General features: G+C 54.7%; 1 protein-coding gene across 3 annotated transcripts in view; it reads right to left on the bottom strand.

Moving 5' to 3' along the window:
• Nucleotides 1-21,977, bottom strand: part of SRGAP2 (SLIT-ROBO Rho GTPase activating protein 2) — a 110,736-nt gene that overhangs the window by 23,665 nt on the left and 65,094 nt on the right. For all 3 annotated transcript variants that reach the window (XM_029573836.1, XM_029573837.1, XM_029573839.1), the window contains 6 exons: nucleotides 19,866-20,087; nucleotides 19,078-19,179; nucleotides 18,347-18,544; nucleotides 6,642-6,726; nucleotides 5,573-5,600; nucleotides 4,956-4,980 (listed from right to left, as the gene is read on the bottom strand). In XM_029573836.1, coding sequence (XP_029429696.1) covers nucleotides 4,956-4,980; nucleotides 5,573-5,600; nucleotides 6,642-6,726; nucleotides 18,347-18,544; nucleotides 19,078-19,179; nucleotides 19,866-20,087 — 660 coding nt within the window. The remainder of the gene's footprint in view (nucleotides 1-4,955; nucleotides 4,981-5,572; nucleotides 5,601-6,641; nucleotides 6,727-18,346; nucleotides 18,545-19,077; nucleotides 19,180-19,865; nucleotides 20,088-21,977) is intronic.

The raw sequence follows: 21,977 nt of genomic DNA, 5'->3' as shown, positions 1-21,977 counted from the left end.
ATGTATGTGGCCATGCATGACTATATGTGCACACAGCTCTGGGGGTGTACCTGCGAGAGGGGGCTGTTCATGTACGTGGCCATGCACGACTATATGTGCACACAGCTCTGTCTCTGTACCTGCGAGAGGGGGGTGTTCATGTACGTGGCCATGCACGACTATATGTGCACACAGCTCTGAGGGTGTACCTGTGAGAGGGGGTGTTCATGTACGTGGCCATGCACGACTATATGTGCACACAGCTCTGTGTCTGTACCTGCGAGAGGGGGTGTTCATGTACGTGGCCATGCACGACTATATGTGCACACAGCTCTGTGTCTGTACCTGCGAGAGGGGGTGTTCATGTACGTGGCCATGCATGACTATATGTGCACACAGCTCTGTGTCTGTACCTGCGAGAGGGGGGTGTTCATGTACGTGGCCATGCACGACTATATGTGCACACAGCTCTGTGTCTGTACCTTCGAGAGGGGGGTGTTCATGTACGTGGCCATGCACGACTATATGTGCACACAGCTCTGTGTCTGTACCTGCGAGAGGGGGTGTTCATGTACGTGGCCATGCACGACTATATGTGCACACAGCTCTGTGTCTGTACCTGTGAGAGGGGGTGTTCATGTACGTGGCCATGCACGACTATATGTGCACACAGCTCTGAGGGTGTACCTGTGAGAGGGGGGTGTTCATGTACGTGGCCATGCACGACTATATGTGCACACAGCTCTGAGTCTGTACCTGTGAGAGGGGGTGTTCATGTACGTGGCCATGCACGACTATATGTGCACACAGCTCTGAGGGTGTACCTGTGAGAGGGGGGTGTTCATGTACGTGGCCATGCACGACTATATGTGCACACAGCTCTGAGGGTGTACCTGTGAGAGGGGGGTGTTCATGTACGTGGCCATGCACGACTATATGTGCACACAGCTCTGTCTCTGTACCTGCGAGAGGGGGGGTGTTCATGTACGTGGCCATGCACGACTATATGTGCACACAGCTCTGTGTCTGTACCTGCGAGAGGGGGGTGTTCATGTACGTGGCCATGCACGACTATATGTGCACACAGCTCTGAGGGTGTACCTGTGAGAGGGGGGTGTTCATGTATGTGGCCAGGCACGACTATATGTGCACACAGCTCTGTGTCTGTACCTGTGAGAGGGGGTGTTCATGTACGTGGCCATGCACGACTATATGTGCACACAGCTCTGGGTCTGTACCTGTGAGAGGGGGTGTTCATGTACGTGGCCATGCACGACTATATGTGCACACAGCTCTGTGTCTGTACCTGTGAGAGGGGGGTGTTCATGTACGTGGCCATGCACGACTATATGTGCACACAGCTCTGTGTCTGTACCTGCGAGAGGGGGTGTTCATGTACGTGGCCATGCACGACTATATGTGCACACAGCTCTGAGGGTGTACCTGTGAGAGGGGGGTGTTCATGTACGTGGCCATGCACGACTATATGTGCACACAGCTCTGTGTCTGTACCTGCGAGAGGGGGGTGTTCATGTACGTGGCCATGCACGACTATATGTGCACACAGCTCTGTGTCTGTACCTGTGAGAGGGGGGTGTTCATGTATGTGGCCATGCACGACTATATGTGCACACAGCTCTGAGGGTGTACCTGCGAGAGGGGGTGTTCATGTACGTGGCCATGCACGACTATATGTGCACACAGCTCTGTGTCTGTACCTGTGAGAGGGGGGTGTTCATGTATGTGGCCATGCACGACTATATGTGCACACAGCTCTGAGTCTGTACCTGTGAGAGGGGGGTGTTCATGTATGTGGCCATGCACGACTATATGTGCACACAGCTCTGTGTCTGTACCTGTGAGAGGGGGGTGTTCATGTACGTGGCCATGCACGACTATATGTGCACACAGCTCTGGGGGTGTACCTGTGAGAGGGGGGTGTTCATGTACGTGGCCATGCACGACTATATGTGCACACAGCTCTGTGTCTGTACCTGTGAGAGGGGGTGTTCATGTACGTGGCCATGCACGACTATATGTGCACACAGCTCTGAGGGTGTACCTGTGAGAGGGGGGTGTTCATGTACGTGGCCATGCACGACTATATGTGCACACAGCTCTGAGTCTGTACCTGTGAGAGGGGGTGTTCATGTACGTGGCCATGCACGACTATATGTGCACACAGCTCTGAGGGTGTACCTGTGAGAGGGGGGTGTTCATGTACGTGGCCATGCACGACTATATGTGCACACAGCTCTGAGGGTGTACCTGTGAGAGGGGGGTGTTCATGTACGTGGCCATGCACGACTATATGTGCACACAGCTCTGTCTCTGTACCTGCGAGAGGGGGGTGTTCATGTACGTGGCCATGCACGACTATATGTGCACACAGCTCTGTGTCTGTACCTGCGAGAGGGGGGGTGTTCATGTACGTGGCCATGCACGACTATATGTGCACACAGCTCTGAGGGTGTACCTGTGAGAGGGGGTGTTCATGTATGTGGCCAGGCACGACTATATGTGCACACAGCTCTGTGTCTGTACCTGTGAGAGGGGGTGTTCATGTACGTGGCCATGCACGACTATATGTGCACACAGCTCTGTGTCTGTACCTGTGAGAGGGGGTGTTCATGTACGTGGCCATGCACGACTATATGTGCACACAGCTCTGTGTCTGTACCTGTGAGAGGGGGGGTGTTCATGTACGTGGCCATGCACGACTATATGTGCACACAGCTCTGTGTCTGTACCTGCGAGAGGGGGTGTTCATGTACGTGGCCATGCACGACTATATGTGCACACAGCTCTGAGGGTGTACCTGTGAGAGGGGGGTGTTCATGTACGTGGCCATGCACGACTATATGTGCACACAGCTCTGTGTCTGTACCTGCGAGAGGGGGGTGTTCATGTACGTGGCCATGCACGACTATATGTGCACACAGCTCTGTGTCTGTACCTGTGAGAGGGGGGTGTTCATGTATGTGGCCATGCACGACTATATGTGCACACAGCTCTGAGGGTGTACCTGCGAGAGGGGGTGTTCATGTACGTGGCCATGCACGACTATATGTGCACACAGCTCTGTGTCTGTACCTGTGAGAGGGGGGTGTTCATGTATGTGGCCATGCACGACTATATGTGCACACAGCTCTGAGTCTGTACCTGTGAGAGGGGGGTGTTCATGTATGTGGCCATGCACGACTATATGTGCACACAGCTCTGTGTCTGTACCTGTGAGAGGGGGGTGTTCATGTACGTGGCCATGCACGACTATATGTGCACACAGCTCTGGGGGTGTACCTGTGAGAGGGGGGTGTTCATGTACGTGGCCATGCACGACTATATGTGCACACAGCTCTGTGTCTGTACCTGTGAGAGGGGGGTGTTCATGTATGTGGCCATGCACGACTATATGTGCACACAGCTCTGGGGGTGTACCTGTGAGAGGGGGGTGTTCATGTACGTGGCCATGCACGACTATATGTGCACACAGCTCTGTGTCTGTACCTGTGAGAGGGGGGTGTTCATGTACGTGGCCATGCACGACTATATGTGCACACAGCTCTGGGGGTGTACCTGTGAGAGGGGGGTGTTCATGTATGTGGCCATGCACGACTATATGTGCACACAGCTCTGGGGGTGTACATGTGGCTGCATCTGTGCAGGCTCCAGCTCCCCTCTCTCTCACCAGTAACACACACTTCCTCCACAGGCAGGAAATCTCAGATAAGCAAGGACTTCCTCAAAGTGAGGCAGCGGCAACCTTGGGAAGGGAGGGAGACATCCGAACCCTGCTCCCCGCGTGTGTGAAAGGTCAGAGGCAGGAGCAGGGACACGAAGCAGCATTCAGCAGAACGGGGACGCCTCAGTGCCAGGAGCTGGACTGGTAACCTGGTGTCATCCAAGTTCCTGCCCCTGCACTGGCGCCTCCCACAGCGTACAGGGGGGTCCAGAGCACCCCACACCCTCCACCCTCTCACAGCTCTCTGCCTGCCATAGTAACTGCAATGCTAAACTGCACCATGGGGGCTGCGCGGACCCTCGCACAGCCTGAGCAGGGAACAGAAAGAAAATACTCCCTAACCCCATCTCCTTTCCCTCCCGACTACTCCTGCACGACCGAGGGTTTGAAATAACTTACGCGGAGTTTAACACAAGCACAGAGTGGCTTCCTTTTTTGGCCCTAGGTTGAATTTTTCTGTAGCAAAATTACAGGGCAGGGCATGCACGGTGCCATCCAAACGTGTGGTCAGAGACTGCTGAGGACGAAGCATGCGGGGGAGGGGAGAGAGAGCACTCATCGCGGCGCAGCCCCCCCCCCCCCCACCACCTCTGTTGAACGGGTTCCAGTGGGCAGTGTCCCTCCCTCCCCAGTTCAGATTACAGCCACAGAGCTGCCCATTAACCCCCCACCCCCTGGCCTGGCGAAACGAGGCAGAGTGTGTGCCCGGCGGGCAGCGAGCACCTGGCATGCATCATCCCGGCGGCGGCGGCAGCAGGGCCTGCACACAGAGCGCAGTGTCTGCAGGCAGTCGGCTGGAACTGCGGCAGCAAAGGAAAGGGGGCCGGCCGTGGCCATTACCGCGCACGCGGAGCGAGCCGTGGGCGAGACCTCTGCACGGGAGTCGTTTAACGATGAAACCCGAGCTGCACTTTATCTGCACTCTCAGGAAGCAAAGATCTTTTGCCGATTTTGCAGGGCCTCACGAAGGCAGTCGGAAATGACCTAAGCTGGCCCCATATGAAGGAGTCACCCCCAGCTTGCTCTATTCCTCTCTCCCCGACAGCGCAACGGAGACAGAGGAGCTTCCTAGATGTCCTGAAGAATGAGGCAGGTGCGGTGACGCCGTGGCTGCCCAACCCTGGCCCGGCCTCCACTCGAGGGCAGAGAAAGGAGCAGAACGGGACATTTACCACCCCCCGGGGAGTTCAATGCTCACCCAGAGCAGGGGAATTTCTCAGCCTGTTTGAATTACCTGCTTTCTTACGGCAGAACTCCTCCTGCGCCACGGACAGGGATGTGCAGGATACGCCACGGACAGTGATGGGACAGAAAGAGAAAAAAAAAGATTTACAAACCTTCCTAGCAAATCTCTAGCACCACAAAAAGTCGGCTGTCAAAGCCCCCAGCCCCCAGCCATCGCCTCTGCTGCGTTCTGGGTCAGAAAAGCAAGTGCCAACGCGACCCCCCCCCCCCCCCAGCTAAGAGTCCAGTGCTAGCGAGCGACGTGCAAAGCACTGAGAGGAAAAGGACCGGGCGTCCTGTCCTGCAGCGCCAGGCTGATCCTGGACCCAGAGCCCCAATCCCCACCCTGCCTGCCTTCTACTCAGAAACAGAGGACAGCAGAGACCCTCTCTCTCTGCTTCGGTACCACTTTGGGTCCCGTATTTTATGAATAACGTTCCCAGGCCGCCTACAACCAGAGCTCAAGGCGGCGTAGATAGGAAACCATCCAGAACTGCCTATAAAGTAAAGCAGATCAGCCAACGGACCAAGCCGTACATCCCAGGGCCCTCGTGCAGCTCGTCGCCCCTCCCCCCACCCCCCCAGGCTGGGCAGGGAACATCACACATTTCCTTTCCTTACACCCACCTGGCAGGGGAGCAGTCTGTCCTCTGACCTGTCACCGGGACACAGGATACAAAAAAAAATAAGTTAAATACTTTGAAAGAGGAAAGGGAAGCAGGTGAAGGTGAACCCCAGCTCCGCAGGTCCCCCTCTCGCCTGCCCCGGCTGCGGGGCGCCCTAGCAGGACAGGGCGAATCTCTCTCACGGAAAAACGGTGGCGAGTTTCACAGCAACCTCGAGCAAGAACCGGGGTCAGGCACGGACGTCGAGCAGCCAGCAGCAGAGGGCGATTTATTCTGACCAACGCGTATTTACACACAGCCTGGCAGCCGCGGCAGCGTAATTACCACCTTCCAGGGCCAGAACAGAAGCTGCCTGTCCGCCTCTTCCCCGAGCTGGAAGGAGAAACCTCAGTGCACTTTGGGACTAGACGGCGGGCAGGAGGGAAGCACAGTCATGGAACTGGCTTTGCTCCTAATTAAAAGGCTCGCTGCAGGTCCTCTGCATCATGCTCGAGCAGCACAGTCTGACGGCCCACAAAAAGCTGCAGCCATCCTGCGAAAAGGGCTCGCCCACGCGTGCACGCAGGCAACCTGGAGACCGCCCGGGACCTTCTCCCGCCAAGTCCTGCTTCCAGGATCCGCCAGCCTCCTCAGAACGCACAAGAGAGCGCAAAATCCAGTCACCCACCCAGGAAAAAAGTGCCCATTTATCTTCCAAAACTGGCACCACGAGTACATTTACAAAATTATCCCGGCCATCTGTCGCCTTCCATACAGTTCATGCAGCAATCTGGTTCTCCCACATCAGGGTGGGAGAGGCACAAGGCCAATCGCTGACCGACAGAAAGCCCCTGCCCCGGCCACAATCTGGGATTAAGTCACCTCCTCCCAGCTACTCATCAGTGTGGGCTGGATTTGAATCCCCATCCGGAAGGCAGAGTAGCAGGAGCTTCCCTCTCCACCCTGCCCCCACGTTCCCAAGCCCGACCATAAACTGGGCCGGTGTATGACGCCCCTCAGGCCACGCCCGGCCCTCGTGGGGCACCTCCCCTGCATCGCGCCCGGCCCCGGACAGACAGACAGACACTCACTTTCTCCCAGCATCTTCTGCAGAAGGTCCCGCTTGGCCTGGAGCTTGGTGATAAGGGTCCTGCCCTCCAGGTGCTCCTTCACTTTCTGTGTGGGGAGAGAGAGAAGCAGGTGGTTAGGTCCTCAGACACTGAATTCTGCTCTTATCAGTGCAAATGCACTGCACTGCGCCTCTCCTCCTCTGCCTAAGCATTTCCTCACCACCGGCCCCAGCGTGAAAGCACCGCGTGTGGGGTGAACGGTCAGCGTGCGATTGGCAGGTGCGGACATCATTGGGTTCAGCGCTTCACAATACTGCGCAAGGTAAATTGTGCTCTTCTAGAGTTCAAGCTCAGCACTTTGCAAGGTTATATTTGTGAATGGAAAATAGAAGGACTGGTGGCTGCTCAACAACAACAATTAAAATTAGGGAAACAAAAACCCCACCCCCACACATCCTGGACAGCATCGCTAGTGCTGGAAAAGGGATTTTAGGCAGGAGTAGGCTGAAGACCTCAGCAAGGAAGAGGGAAGAAAGGGCAGAGCTATCCTGAACCCACCTTTGTACACAAGCAAATGAGCAAAAAAAGAAAAAAAAAAAGTCACAAAAAATTCAAGCACCAAGCACCCCCCCTTATCCCCAGCCCACGCTTCTGCACTCAGAGCGAGAGGCAGGACAGCCCCAGAAACTCCCCAAATACCTCATGATCCCAGAATCAGCAGAAGGCACCCAGTGCCACTCGCACCCCCCAATACCAGAGCCACCCCTGTGACTCCCCAAATACCTCATGATCCCAGAATCAGCAGAAGGCACCCAGTGCCACTCATACCCCCCAATACCAGAGCCACCCCTGTGACTCCCCAAATACCTCATGATCCCAGAATCAGCAGAAGGCACCCAGTGCCACTCGCACCCCCCAATACCAGAGCCACCCCTGTGACTCCCCAAATTCCTCATTATCCCAGAATCAGCAGAAGGCACCCAGTGCCACTCGCACCCCCCAATACCAGAGCCACCTCTGTGACTCCCCAAATACCTCATGATCCCAGAATCAGCAGAAGGCACCCAGTGCCACTCGCACCCCCCCAATACCAGAGCCACCTCTGTGACTCCCCAAATACCTCATGATCCCAGAATCAGCAGAAGGCACCCAGTGCCACTCGCACCCCCCAATACCAGAGCCACCCCTGTGACTCTCCAAATACCTCATGATCCCAGAATCAGCAGAAGGCACCCAGTGCCACTCATACCCCCCAATACCAGAGCCACCCCTGTGACTCCCCAAATACCTCATGATCCCAGAATCAGCAGAAGGCACCCAGTGCCACTCGCACCCCCCAATACCAGAGCCACCCCTGTGACTCCCCAAATACCTCATTATCCCAGAATCAGCAGAAGGCACCCAGTGCCACTCGCACCCCCCAATACCAGAGCCACCTCTGTGACTCCCCAAATACCTCATTATCCCAGAATCAGCAGAAGGCACCCAGTGCCACTCGCACCCCCCAATACCAGAGCCACCTCTGTGACTCCCCAAATACCTCATGATCCCAGAATCAGCAGAAGGCACCCAGTGCCACTCGCACCCCCCAATACCAGAGCCACCTCTGTGACTCCCCAAATACCTCATTATCCCAGAATCAGCAGAAGGCACCCAGTGCCACTCGCACCCCCCCCAATAACAGAGCCACCTCTGTGACTCCCCAAATACCTCATTATCCCAGAATCAGCAGAAGGCACTCAGTGCCATTCACACCCCCCAATAACAGAGCAACCCCAGAAACTCCCCAAATACCCCATTATCCCAGAATCAGCAGAAGGCACCCAGTGCCACTCGCACCCCCCCCAATACCAGAGCCACCCCTGTGACTCCCCAAATACCTCATTATCCCAGAATCAGCAGAAGGCACCCAGTGCCACTCGCACCCCCCAATACCAGAGCCACCTCTGTGACTCCCCAAATACCTCATTATCCCAGAATCAGCAGAAGGCACCCAGTGCCACTCGCACCCCCCCCAATAACAGAGCCACCTCTGTGACTCCCCAAATACCTCATTATCCCAGAATCAGCAGAAGGCACCCAGTGCCACTCGCACCCCCCCCAATAACAGAGCCACCTCTGTGACTCCCCAAATACCTCATTATCCCAGAATCAGCAGAAGGCACCCAGTGCCACTCGCACCCCCCCCCAATACCAGAGCCACCTCTGTGACTCCCCAAATTCCTCATTATCCCAGAATCAGCAGAAGGCACCCAGTGCCACTCGCACCCCCCCAATACCAGAGCCACCTCTGTGACTCCCCAAATACCTCATTATCCCAGAATCAGCAGAAGGCACCCAGTGCCACTCGCACCCCCCCCAATATCAGAGCCACCTCTGTGACTCCCCAAATTCCTCATGATCCCAGAATCAGCAGAAGGCACCCAGTGCCACTCGCACCCCCCCCAATACCAGAGCCACCTCTGTGACTCCCCAAATACCTCATGATCCCAGAATCAGCAGAAGGCACCCAGTGCCACTCGCACCCCCCAATACCAGAGCCACCCCTGTGACTCTCCAAATACCTCATGATCCCAGAATCAGCAGAAGGCACCCAGTGCCACTCGCACCCCCCCAATAACAGAGCAACCCCAGAAACTCCCCAAATTCCTCATTATCCCAGAATCAGCAGAAGGCACCCAGTGCCACTCACACCCCCCAATACCAGAGCCACCTCTGTGACTCCCCAAATACCTCATTATCCCAGAATCAGCAGAAGGCACCCAGTGCCACTCGCACCCCCCCCAATAACAGAGCCACCTCTGTGACTCCCCAAATACCTCATTATCCCAGAATCAGCAGAAGGCACCCAGTGCCACTCGCACCCCCCCCAATAACAGAGCCACCTCTGTGACTCCCCAAATACCCTCATTATCCCAGAATCAGCAGAAGGCACCCAGTGCCACTCGCACCCCCCCCCCAATAACAGAGCCACCTCTGTGACTCCCCAAATACCTCATTATCCCAGAATCAGCAGAAGGCACCCAGTGCACTCGCACCCCCCCCAATACCAGAGCCACCTCTGTGACTCCCCAAATACCTCATTATCCCAGAATCAGCAGAAGGCACTCAGTGCCATTCACACCCCCCAATAACAGAGCAACCCCAGAAACTCCCCAAATACCCCATTATCCCAGAATCAGCAGAAGGCACCCAGTGCCACTCGCACCCCCCCCAATACCAGAGCCACCCCTGTGACTCCCCAAATACCTCATTATCCCAGAATCAGCAGAAGGCACCCAGTGCCACTCGCACCCCCCCCAATACCAGAGCCACCTCTGTGACTCCCCAAATTCCTCATTATCCCAGAATCAGCAGAAGGCACCCAGTGCCACTCGCACCCCCCCCCAATACCAGAGCCACCTCTGTGACTCCCCAAATTCCTCATTATCCCAGAATCAGCAGAAGGCACCCAGTGCCACTCGCACCCCCCAATATCAGAGCCACCTCTGTGACTCCCCAAATACCTCATTATCCCAGAATCAGCAGAAGGCACCCAGTGCCACTCACACCCCCCAATACCAGAGCCACCTCTGTGACTCCCCAAATACCTCATGATCCCAGAATCAGCAGAAGGCACCCAGTGCCACTCGCACCCCCCCCAATACCAGAGCCACCTCTGTGACTCCCCAAATACCTCATGATCCCAGAATCAGCAGAAGGCACCCAGTGCCACTCGCACCCCCCCCCAATACCAGAGCCACCTCTGTGACTCCCCAAATACCTCATGATCCCAGAATCAGCAGAAGGCACCCAGTGCCACTCACACCCCCCAATACCAGAGCCACCTCTGTGACTCCCCAAATACCTCATTATCCCAGAATCAGCAGAAGGCACCCAGTGCCACTCGCACCCCCCCCCAATACCAGAGCCACCTCTGTGACTCCCCAAATACCTCATGATCCCAGAATCAGCAGAAGGCACCCAGTGCCACTCGCCCCCCCCCCCCATACCCAGAGCCACCTCTGTGACTCCCCAAATACCTCATGATCCCAGAATCAGCAGAAGGCACCCAGTGCCACTCACACCCCCCAATACCAGAGCCACCTCTGTGACTCCCCAAATACCTCATGATCCCAGAATCAGCAGAAGGCACCCAGTGCCACTCACACCCCCCAATACCAGAGCCACCTCTGTGACTCCCCAAATACCTCATGATCCCAGAATCAGCAGAAGGCACCCAGTGCCACTCGCACCCCCCCCAATACCAGAGCCACCTCTGTGACTCCCCAAATACCTCATGATCCCAGAATCAGCAGAAGGCACCCAGTGCCACTCACACCCCCCAATACCAGAGCCACCTCTGTGACTCCCCAAATACCTCATTATCCCAGAATCAGCAGAAGGCACCCAGTGCCACTCGCACCCCCCCCAATAACAGAGCCACCTCTGTGACTCCCCAAATACCTCATTATCCCAGAATCAGCAGAAGGCACCCAGTGCCACTCGCACCCCCCCCAATAACAGAGCCACCTCTGTGACTCCCCAAATACCTCATTATCCCAGAATCAGCAGAAGGCACCCAGTGCCACTCGCACCCCCCCCAATACCAGAGCCACCTCTGTGACTCCCCAAATTCCTCATTATCCCAGAATCAGCAGAAGGCACCCAGTGCCACTCGCACCCCCCAATACCAGAGCCACCTCTGTGACTCCCCAAATACCTCATTATCCCAGAATCAGCAGAAGGCACCCAGTGCCACTCACACCCCCCAATACCAGAGCCACCTCTGTGACTCCCCAAATACCTCATGATCCCAGAATCAGCAGAAGGCACCCAGTGCCACTCGCACCCCCCCCAATATCAGAGCCACCTCTGTGACTCCCCAAATTCCTCATGATCCCAGAATCAGCAGAAGGCACCCAGTGCCACTCGCACCCCCCCCAATACCAGAGCCACCTCTGTGACTCCCCAAATTCCTCATGATCGCAGAATCAGCAGAAGGCACCCAGTGCCACTCGCACCCCCCAATACCAGAGCCACCTCTGACACTCCCCAAATACCTCATGATCCCAGAATCAGCAGAAGGCACCCAGTGCCACTCGCACCCCCCAATACCAGAGCCACCCCTGTGACTCCCCAAATACCTCATGATCCCAGAATCAGCAGAAGGCACCCAGTGCCACTCGCACCCCCCAATACCAGAGCCACCTCTGTGACTCCCCAAATACCTCATGATCCCAGAATCAGCAGAAGGCACCCAGTGCCACTCGCACCCCCAATACCAGAGCCACCTCTGTGACTCCCCAAATACCTCATGATCCCAGAATCAGCAGAAGGCACCCAGTGCCACTCGCACCCCCCAATACCAGAGCCACCTCTGTGACAGCTGCACGGGCACAGCTCTGCTCCTCCTCCTCCTCTCAGTTTCCCAAGGGTGAAAGGGTAGGACTTGAACCCTGAACCCAAGGCCTAGCCGGGAAGAGCCTGCCGTCCCCCATCCAGTGCCAGCAGCAGGACTCGCGCTGTCTGCACCCTGTGCCTTTTCCCGCCAGGCCGGCGCTAGCCCCCCCGGAAGGCCACCTCTCGCATTCCTCCTATATTTATCCTCTAGGAATGGGGCATGGGGAGGGGAACCCCCTCTCTCTTCCTGTCAGAATCGTTTCCCGACCCCACCTCCTCCAGAACAGAGAGCTCTGCTCCGCCTGCATGGGGTCAGTATAGGAAGGGCGGTGGCAAATCCCTGCTTTTAATACAGTGAGCGATCGCAAGAAATAAAATAATAGAGAGGCATTGAAAAGGGATGGGCGACGACTCTTAGAGGTCCATTTTCAAAACTCTTAATGGGCTAACTGAATATCTGGGTACATATCTAGCCGGCTAATGAGTTAGAGGCATCCTGAGGGAGTTAGTGATACAGAAGTGTCGTAAAGTTGGCCAGCTATAGTGATCCGGCTAACTTAATTCAACTGGAGAGAGAAATTACTTACCTGATAATTTTGTTCTCCTTAGTGTAGACAGATGGACTCAGGACCAATGGGTTATGCGCTCCCCTGCCAGCAGATGGAGACAGAGTCAGGTTTCAAAGCTGAAGTCACCCTAGATCCCCCCCTGCAGTGACCTCGGCCCCTCAGTATTCTCTTCAAAGGCCACTGTGGACCTACTACCGAAAAAAACGATTAAAAACAGATAACCGTAACTGTACTCAAACACTGAGCCCCAGTAAGATTATAGATGCCCTGATCTAGGGACTGGATGAGAGCTTATCCGTAATCTCTTGGAATCGATATCCACTCCACGGGTGAATCCTTAGCGCCGTTCTTGGGCAGCCGTGGGCGGGATGCTGAGTCCCTCTGTCTATACTAAGGAAAATGAAATTATCAGGTAAGTAATTTCTCCATTTCCTAGTGTGCAGCCAGATGGACTCAGGACCAATGAGATGTACAAAAGCTTCTCCCGATCAGGGCAGGAGGCTGCCCGTGGTCCGGTTAACACTGCCCTTGCAAAGGCTGCGTCCTCCTGGGCCTGAATGTCCAGGTGATAGAACCTGGGGAAGGTGTGCAAGGACCACCACATCGCCACTCGGCAGATGTCAATAGGAGACAGCAGTCTAACTTCCGCCCATGAGACTGCCTGAGCCCTAGTGGAATGAGCTTTAACCTGAGAGGTAATGGCTTTCCTGCCTCCACACAGGCTCCCGTGACCTCCTCCTTAATCCAGCGAACTATGGTAGCCCAAGAAGCTGGTTCGCCCCACTTCCTTCCACTGTGAAGGACAAACAGGCGGTCCGTCTTTAGGACCGGTTCTGAAACTTCCAGATACTGCACCAAAGTCTATTGACATTCAAATGACGGAGGTGGTGGTATCCTTCCATGTCCTTGTGCTTATCTAGGGATGGCAATGAAATGGACAGATTAAAATGAAACCCAAAACTAGCTTGGGCAAGGAGGATGGAACAGTACAAAGCTGTAACGCTCCTGGAGTCATCCAGAGGAACAGTTCCTGACACGACAATGCCTGAAGTTCAGAGATGAGACGTGCCGAGCACATAGCCACAGGGAACCCCGTTTTCAGGGTTAATAAATGCAAGGAAAGACTGCTGTGGCCGAAAGGAAGGCCCTGCCAAAAACTCCAATACTAGATTAAGATTCCACAAGGAAAAAACGGGCCCTTTCAAAAAAAAAAACAAACACAAAACTGGGCCACGTCCGGATAAGCCGACAGGCGGGTTCTGTTCACCTCACCCCTGAAACAGGAGAGCGCGGCTACCTGTGTAGCCTATACACTTATGCCTCTTCTCTTCATATTATTGTATTATCTAATTTCTCCAGTTATGCCTTCTATCGCTCCGGCTATCCTAGCCCTCCAGGTTAATACCCCTTGTTATATGTAACTTTCATTTCTTGTTATATGGTTGACTTTGTTATTTCCCTCATGTTATTTGTAAACCGATCTGATATGAATTTCTTTCATGAAGGTCGGTATATAAAAATGTTAAATAAATAAATAAATAAATACCTGCACCTTCAAGGCTTCCAGGCTGTTGATGTTCCAGAGAGCCTCTTCCTCGGTTCAACACCCCTGGGAAGTCAGTTCCTGACAGCGAGCTCCCCAGCCCCAGAGGCTCCCATTTGTTGTGAGGACCAGCCAGTTCGGAGAGGACAGGGGTACACCCCTGCTCAGATGAGCTTCCTGTTGCCACCTCTGGAGCTGAGAGCATACTCCCATCGGTAAGTGGAGGCCAACCAAATAGTCTTGAGACTGCAGGTTCCAATGTGACAATAGTGAGCGCTGAAGTAGTCACACATGTACCCTCACCCACGGCACTCCTCCAGGGTTGCTGTCATCAAACGGAGAACTTTGAGATAGCTCCACACCGTCTGGCGTATCGTCGTATCGTGCTCATCAACTGACACACTTGGGACATCAACTTCCTTATCCATGTAGTCAGAAGGAAGACCTGCCCTGCTTGGTGTCGAACTGGACTCCCAGATAGTCCAAGGTCTGGGAGGGCTTGAGACTGCTTTTGTCCAGGTTTACGACCTAACCGAGTTTCTGAAACAAGGTGGTCACCCTGTTGGTCGCCCAGAGACTCTCTTCCACGGACTTGGCCTGGATTAACCAGTTGTCCAAGTACAGGTGCCCCAGGATTCCCTCTTTTCTCAATGCTGCTGCTACAACCACCATAATCTTTGAAGATGTACTGGGGGGCGGTAGCTAGGCCAAAGGGCAATGCCCGGAACCGTTAATGGCGACCCAGTAATGCAAAGCATAGGAAATGATGTCTTGACGGATTGGAATATGTAGGAAGGCCACGGATAGGTGTAGGAAGGCTGAGAACTCTCCTGATTGTAAGGTCATTGTCACAGAGCGTAGGGTTTCCATGCGGAAATGATTCACTCGTAGATGTCAGTTGATGCTCTTGAGTTCCAGGATGGGGCAAAAGGAACCTTCCTTCTTGGGTCGAATGAAATAGATGGACAAATGCCCAGTATTTTCCTGGGGCGCAGGTACCGGATTTGTAGCCCTCATCCTGAGGAGTCTTAAGAGTAGTCTCCCCTGCCAGCTTCTTGAGCAGGGAGAGGCAAGGAGACATCATGAATAAGTCCAGCGCATATCCTTCTCATATGACTTCCAGTACCCATTTGTCTGAAGTGATCTCGACCCACCTCTGGTAAAAGAGGGACAGTCGACCCCCTATCTCCTTGTTCTAAGGGTGGGTCAGCAAATTTTCATTGGGGGGTTTGGGACAAACCTGATCCCAAGCTTGCCCCTCTCTTGGGCTGTCGACTATGAAAGGACTGAGACCTCCCAAAGGGCCGAGACCTCTGAAATGTTGAGTTTCTGTAGGGGCGAAAGCATTGGGAGCCCCTGGATCGACCCCTCAAGACGAGGGGTGCTGTAACTGCTTTCTCTTATCTTCTGGTAGCCTCATTTACTGGCCAGCTTTTCCAGGAGTAATCCTTTAAAGATTTGCCTTGGAGGTTGCGTCTGCTGACCAATTCTGCAGCAATAGCTGTCTTCTGGCCACTCCTCTGGCCGAGGTACGGACTAGGTCTGAGCCTGCGTCAGCTAAAAAGGCAGCGGCAGGTTCCATAACTGCTCTGGAATTCAGTCATCCACCTCCTGAAAGAGGAGCAGGCACGAATGATCTACCAGGGCACAACAAGAAGCAATCTGTAAGGTCATTGCTACTGTATCGAAGGCCTGTTTAAGGATGGACGCCATCCGTCTATTGTGCGCATCCTTTAAGGCCGCTCCTCCCTCCACTGGGATAGTTGTTTGCTTAGAGACGGCACAGACCGGTGCAGCCACTTTAGGGAAACACAAACGTTCTCTCGCTGCCGGATCAGTGGGTATAGAAGCTTCTAATGCTCGTCCACCTTTAAAACTTCCTTCTGGGGCATCCCATTCCAGGTCAATCACTCCCGGATGGCTTCCAGTACTGGAAAGTAGCAAGAGGCTCTGGGTAGGGAAATCTGAATGGGATTCTTCACTGGTTCTGTCAGAGTCCGCCCCAGGAACTCCCAGCATCTTCAGGGTCTGGGAAACCAGGGCTGGCAATTCGTCTCTATGGAAAAACCGTAACATGGTCTGATACGGTTCTAAACCAAAGGGGGGATTCCCCCATCTTCCAATGAATCTGGATCCTCTTCTTCGTCCATGCCGTCCAGGTCCCTGCCAGGGATACCCTTGGTGAGTTGAGTCTTGCCTTGAGGTCTGCCGATAGGACAGGGAGAGAGAGGCCCTACTGGCTGAGGTTCTGTCCGGCCAGGTGCAAGTGAGGTAGCAGACTGCACCTGTACGATGGCTTGAAGGCCCTGTAAGAATTCCACCCAAGAGAAGGCGGCCAGGTCCATGCCTAGCCCAGGAGGTACTGGGGTAGGCGCCACTGGATTTCCCTCTCCCATGTCCCGGGGGTACTCAGATCTGGGGTACTTTCGGTTAAGGCTGTGGCTGACCTATCCTCTGAATGGGAGGAGCCGGGCTTAGCAAAGTCCGGGGAGGCCAATTCTCCCTGGGCTTCCTCACGGTGCTGACATAAGTAAGAATCCAGGTCAGACTCTGCAGCCCTAATATGACGAGCAGCGCAGAGAGAAAGGCGCTTAGGTTTCTTGGCTGCCGGGGCCATTGGCGGAGGTAACCGCGTTTATAGACGGCTCGTGCTTAAAATTTTATGCGCACAGATTTTGGGCACCTACGGGGAACACAGCGAGGCGCGTGCATAGCCCAGGAACCGATGCACTGCGTGTACTGACGTTCCATGCAGGGCGATACGGCTCGCACAAGGACGCGTGCAAGATGGCGCCGCCGCAGCCTTCCATGCAGTGTGCAGACCACCGGGGGGGGCCGCTCAACCCACTCGGAAGCCCATTTCCCCTTACCCCAACGGGATCGGGAACGACGTCGGTACGGAGACCGGAGGATGTCCTACCGAAACCCCTCCAAATGTCTCTCAATCAGGAGGTAAATCTTTTTTTTTTTTAAACTTACCTGGGCTCAGCACAGAGAGTCTCCCGCTGTGGGGGGAGGGGGGCTTTGGACGTCACCGCCACCCTCGGCTTCCTGCACTCGCTGCCTTTCAGCTGCTTAGGCAGCAAGGTCTGCACCGGGAACCGGCTCCCGGACCAAGGCTCACCGGGGAGGGATCCGGGAAATCGCCTCAGGAATTCTCCACTGGGGGAGAGACTTTTAGGTTTCACCGCAGGAGAGCGGGGCTCAATCTTTTCTCTCATTTAAATGTAGAATTTCTCTTTCCAAGAAGTACAGCAATCCCCATAGGGAGAGGTACATCCGCCATCTGCTGGAGTTGGAGAAATACTGAAGGGCTGAGGTCACTGCAGGGGGGGGGGATCTAGGGTGACGTCAGCTTTGAAACCTGACTCAGTCTCCATCTGCTGGCAGGGGAGCATAACCCATTGGTCCCGAGTCCATCTGGCTGCACGCTAGGAAAACATAATTAAGCTGTGGAATTCATTGCTAGAGGATGTGATGAAAGCTTTTAGTGTAGCTGTGTTTAAAAAAGGTTTGGACAAATTCCTGGAGGAAAAGTCCATTAACCATTATTAAGGTGGAGTTGCAGAAATCCACGGCTTATCCCTGGGATAAGCAGCATGGGCTCTGTCTAGGGTTTGGGATCCTGCCAGGTACTTGTGACCTGGCTTGGCCACTGTTGGAAACAGGATTCTGGACTTGGTGGACCCTCGGTCTGACCCACTTTGGCAAGTCTTATGTTCTAAGATAGCCACTAGATTTAACAACGCAACTGCATTATTGAATGTACCTGCACATTTTATGCGGCTAACTGTGCTATCCGGACTGCGTCTGAATATGGCGCTCCCAGCTTTTACTGACAGACTCTAGGTGGCACCTGAGGGGTATAGGACGGAGCCCGTTTAAACTTCTCTGTCTCCATCTGCTGGAGGGGAGTCTGGACTGATCCGGGTGCGTACAGGGAACTGAAGGATTTGGACTCATTCATTCCCACATCGCAGGGATTGGGATCCAGCGCAGGGATTGGGATCTGCTCCTGGATCGGCAGTCCAGACCTTCACGCTGGACATTGCTAAGTACCAGGAAACGGGTAAAACCTCCAAGCCCACAGATGGCGAGAACAAGGACTGGCAGGTGCCTTCCTTGCCCTTTACAATTGGGTTCTTCTTCTTAGTCCCTTTGCAAACACACAATAATAAAAATATATGGAATTTGGTATTTAAAAAACCCAACAAAAAAACGGCCGATCTCACCGTGAAGTAGAACTGCTCCGTCTCCTGCTGGTTGGCTCGTCTCTTGGCAATGCTCGGCTTGCTCAGGAAGGTCTCCGAGACGGTGGACTTGACGGACTCCATCGAGTTGCTGTACTGGAAACAGTCGGAGACATCAAAGTCCTCCACGGTCACCATGTCCTGGATAGTCTGGAGCGTGGCTTCCAACGTCTTCTTCACCTGCATTTGGGCGACACGAGGGGGTGAGTCAGAGCTGCTCCGTACAGAAGCAGCACCACTGGCTGCAGGCCCTGTGGCCCAGCCTACAGCTGCCACACTAAACGCCAAACCTTCTGGAGCCTGGAGCTCAGACCTAGCCTTCAAAGTCTCAGGCCCAGTGCATTCTGGTTCTCCTCGTACCACAGAGAAATGAGCAACACTAGCACATATCGTAAAAGGGTCAAAGCTTCGTGGCACGAGCTGATGTGTGAGGCTCACAGTAAAACCCAAGTTTGCAAGACATTCAGGACAGAACCGGGAAGCACTATGGACCAGACTTAGCACGTGGTTTCGGCCTCCCCAACTCATAAGCCCAGCCGTGGGAAGGTAAAGTACTTCTGAAGCGGGAAGGAGAGCGGGACGCTGGGCATCGGAGAGGGCGACAGGCCCAGCCGGCACTGCTCTGGGCACAACTCCCCCCCCCCCGAAGGCTGGCAACCTCTAACACAGCTCAGGGATTTGTTCCTTTCACTTCCCGACCCCGCAGCTCTTACCTCCTCGTCTTCAATCTGCAGCGTGGTGAGCCGGGAGTCCAGCTGCTGGAACCTCTGCATTAGCTCTGCCTGGACAGGCGGCTGGACACAAAGCTGCGACACCTACCAGAGACAGGAGAGCGACTCAGAAGAGCCTTCAAAGGCAGTCTCCAAGACCTGCCTGGAAGAGCAAAAGCCTCGCCAAGCCAAGCAAACTGTTCCCAGGCACCCAACCGTCTCGCCTAGCAATGTGGCCTGCAGCCAGGCACCCTCGCTGCTTTCCGCGCATGCCGGATCTGCACCGAGAGGGTGGATGGCTGCGGGAGACATCAACACGGCACCAAGTTGGAAATCTTGACTTTTTCACGCTTTCGTGGATTCTTTTGGCAGCTGCCAAAGACTTGGCTGGACCACGAAGCGGCATCAGCCTGCTTCAGTGCCCGTAACGTTACCTGCACGATTCTTTCCAAGGTGCTCTGCTCCGATGCGTTGTGTGTCCGTGCGTTCAGCTTTCTACCCAAAGGAGGCGGCCAGCGTCAGAGAGAGCGCGTGCCACAAAGCCACACAGTCCAAGGAGAGAGCGGCCAGGCTACGCCTCCAAGCTTCCTGGCACCTGCATTGCGTGCAGCAGTGCACAGGACGGCGTACAAACCCGCCACCTGAGGAATCTCTGCCGGGCAGCAGGCGTTTGATCAAGGGACAAGATGAAAAAGGAGGGAGCACAGCACAAGCGCATCCAGCGTTACACACAAAAAGAAAACAGGGCGGGAGGCAGGGAGAGCGAGCGAGATGCAGGCAGAGGGACTCACAGCATCGCCCATGTGTGACTGGAAGTCAAACTTCATGGGGGGACAGAAGACAGTGTTGTAGCTCTCCATCAGGCGCTGCTTGTCACTGCTGGCGTCCAGGTTCTCCACCGTGCTCTCGATGGCCTCCAGGCCCTCATGCTTGGACTGCTGGAGGTTAAACTCTGCTGACAGGAAGGTGCGCAGGGCCCGGTTCAGGCTGGCATGGTAGCCCAGGTCACAGCACTGCAGAAAAAAAAAAAAAAAGAGGAAGATATGCACCAGGCATTAACCCTGGCAGGGCTGGGTACAGGTGGCTCACAACGCCTTATAACCCCCTAACCCAGAAAATGAATCTCATACGTGGCTCTCTCCACCTCTGACCAAGGAAGCGAACAACAAGTCAGAAAGGAATTATTCGACAAATTCAGACAGCATGTGCTGGATTCTCATTGCTACTCCTCGGCATCCTCGGGGGAGGAGGCGGGAATGTCCCGAGATACCCCCCCCCCCCCAAGTACAAATGCAGCCCGGGCAGCTGCAGCGAGACCACAAAATCCTTAGTCAGTAAGAGAAGGGAAAGGAGGCAGGCGAACATCTGGAAGGCGGCAGATGCGCAGCGCCTCGTGCATTCCCGGGAAATAATCTGGGATTTAGACGGGGCCTCCGAGGGCTGCAGTCCGCTCTGTGTCCTCTGCTAATGCTTTGTTTGTTTTTTAATGCCTGCCTGATAAGTGATTTGTTTGTATTCATGGTAACAGAGGATTTCACTACACAAATACAGCAAAGCATTTATAAAACAGTGGAAAGAGCAGCTGGGCCTTAGGCAGAGTCAAACACTGTATTTCTAGCTCCCACCGTCACACGGTCTGGGCCAGGCCCGGCAGGTTACAGACATTTTTACTACAAAGGAGTCTCCGGGGAATTCAGTTTCTTATCCGAAGGTAACAATCCTGCAATTCAGCCGGAGTCGTAGGCACAACGCACTGAGGCAAAGTGCAAAGCGGTCAATAAGGGGTCAAAACACCGGTCAAGAGAGAAACTACAAGAGAGGTCAGAAGGGAAGGAATGGGGAATCCCTGGCACTCAACCAAAACACACATCCAGATTTATCCCCTCACTTCCTGATACCTGCACTTACCTTCCAACCTCTGGGGAATTTCTTGATTTCAGATTCTAACCTAAGGGCCACGGGACAGATTCTAACCTAAGGGCCACGGGATAGATTCTAACCTAAGGGCCACAGGATAGATTCTAACCTAAGGGCCACAGGATAGATTCTAACCTAAGGGCCGCTGGCAGGCTGCGCCACGGGATAGATTCTAACCTAAGGGCCACGGGATAGATTCTAACCTAAGGGCCGCTGGCAGGCTGCGCCACGGGATAGATTCTAACCTAAGGGCCACGGGATACATTCTAACCTAAGGGCCACTGGCAGGCCGCGCCACGGGATAGATTCTAACCTAAGGGCCACAGGATACATTCTAACCTAAGGGCCACTGGCAGGCCGCGCCACGGGATAGATTCTAACCTAAGGGCCGCTGGCAGGCTGCGCCACGGGATAGATTCTAACCTAAGGGCCACGGGATACATTCTAACCTAAGGGCCACTGGCAGGCCGCGCCACGGGATAGATTCTAACCTAAGGGCCACGGGATACATTCTAACCTAAGGGCCACTGGCAGGCCGCGCCACGGGATAGATTCTAACCTAAGGGCCACGGGATACATTCTAACCTAAGGGCCACGGGATACATTCTAACCTAAGGGCCACTGGCAGGCCGCGCCACGGGATAGATTCTAACCTAAGGGCCGCTGGCACGCTGCGCCACGGGATAGATTCTAACCTAAGGGCCACGGGATAGATTCTAACCTAAGGGCCGCTGGCAGGCCGCACCACGGGATAGATTCTAACCTAAGGGCCACGGGATAGATTCTAACCTAAGGGCCGCTGGCAGGCCACGCCACGGGATAGATTCTAACCTAAGGGCCACTGGATACATTCTAACCTAAGGGCCACTGGCAGGCCGCACCACGGGATAGATTCTAACCTAAGGGCCGCTGGCAGGCCGCACCACGGGATAGATTCTAACCTAAGGGCCACAGGATAGATTCTAACCTAAGGGCCGCTGGCAGGC

The sequence above is a fragment of the Rhinatrema bivittatum genome, chromosome 12 (genome assembly GCF_901001135.1).
Source record: "Rhinatrema bivittatum chromosome 12, aRhiBiv1.1, whole genome shotgun sequence".
NCBI classification, from domain to species: Eukaryota; Metazoa; Chordata; class Amphibia; order Gymnophiona; family Rhinatrematidae; genus Rhinatrema; species Rhinatrema bivittatum.
This window is presented reverse-complemented; position numbering and strand designations above follow the sequence as displayed.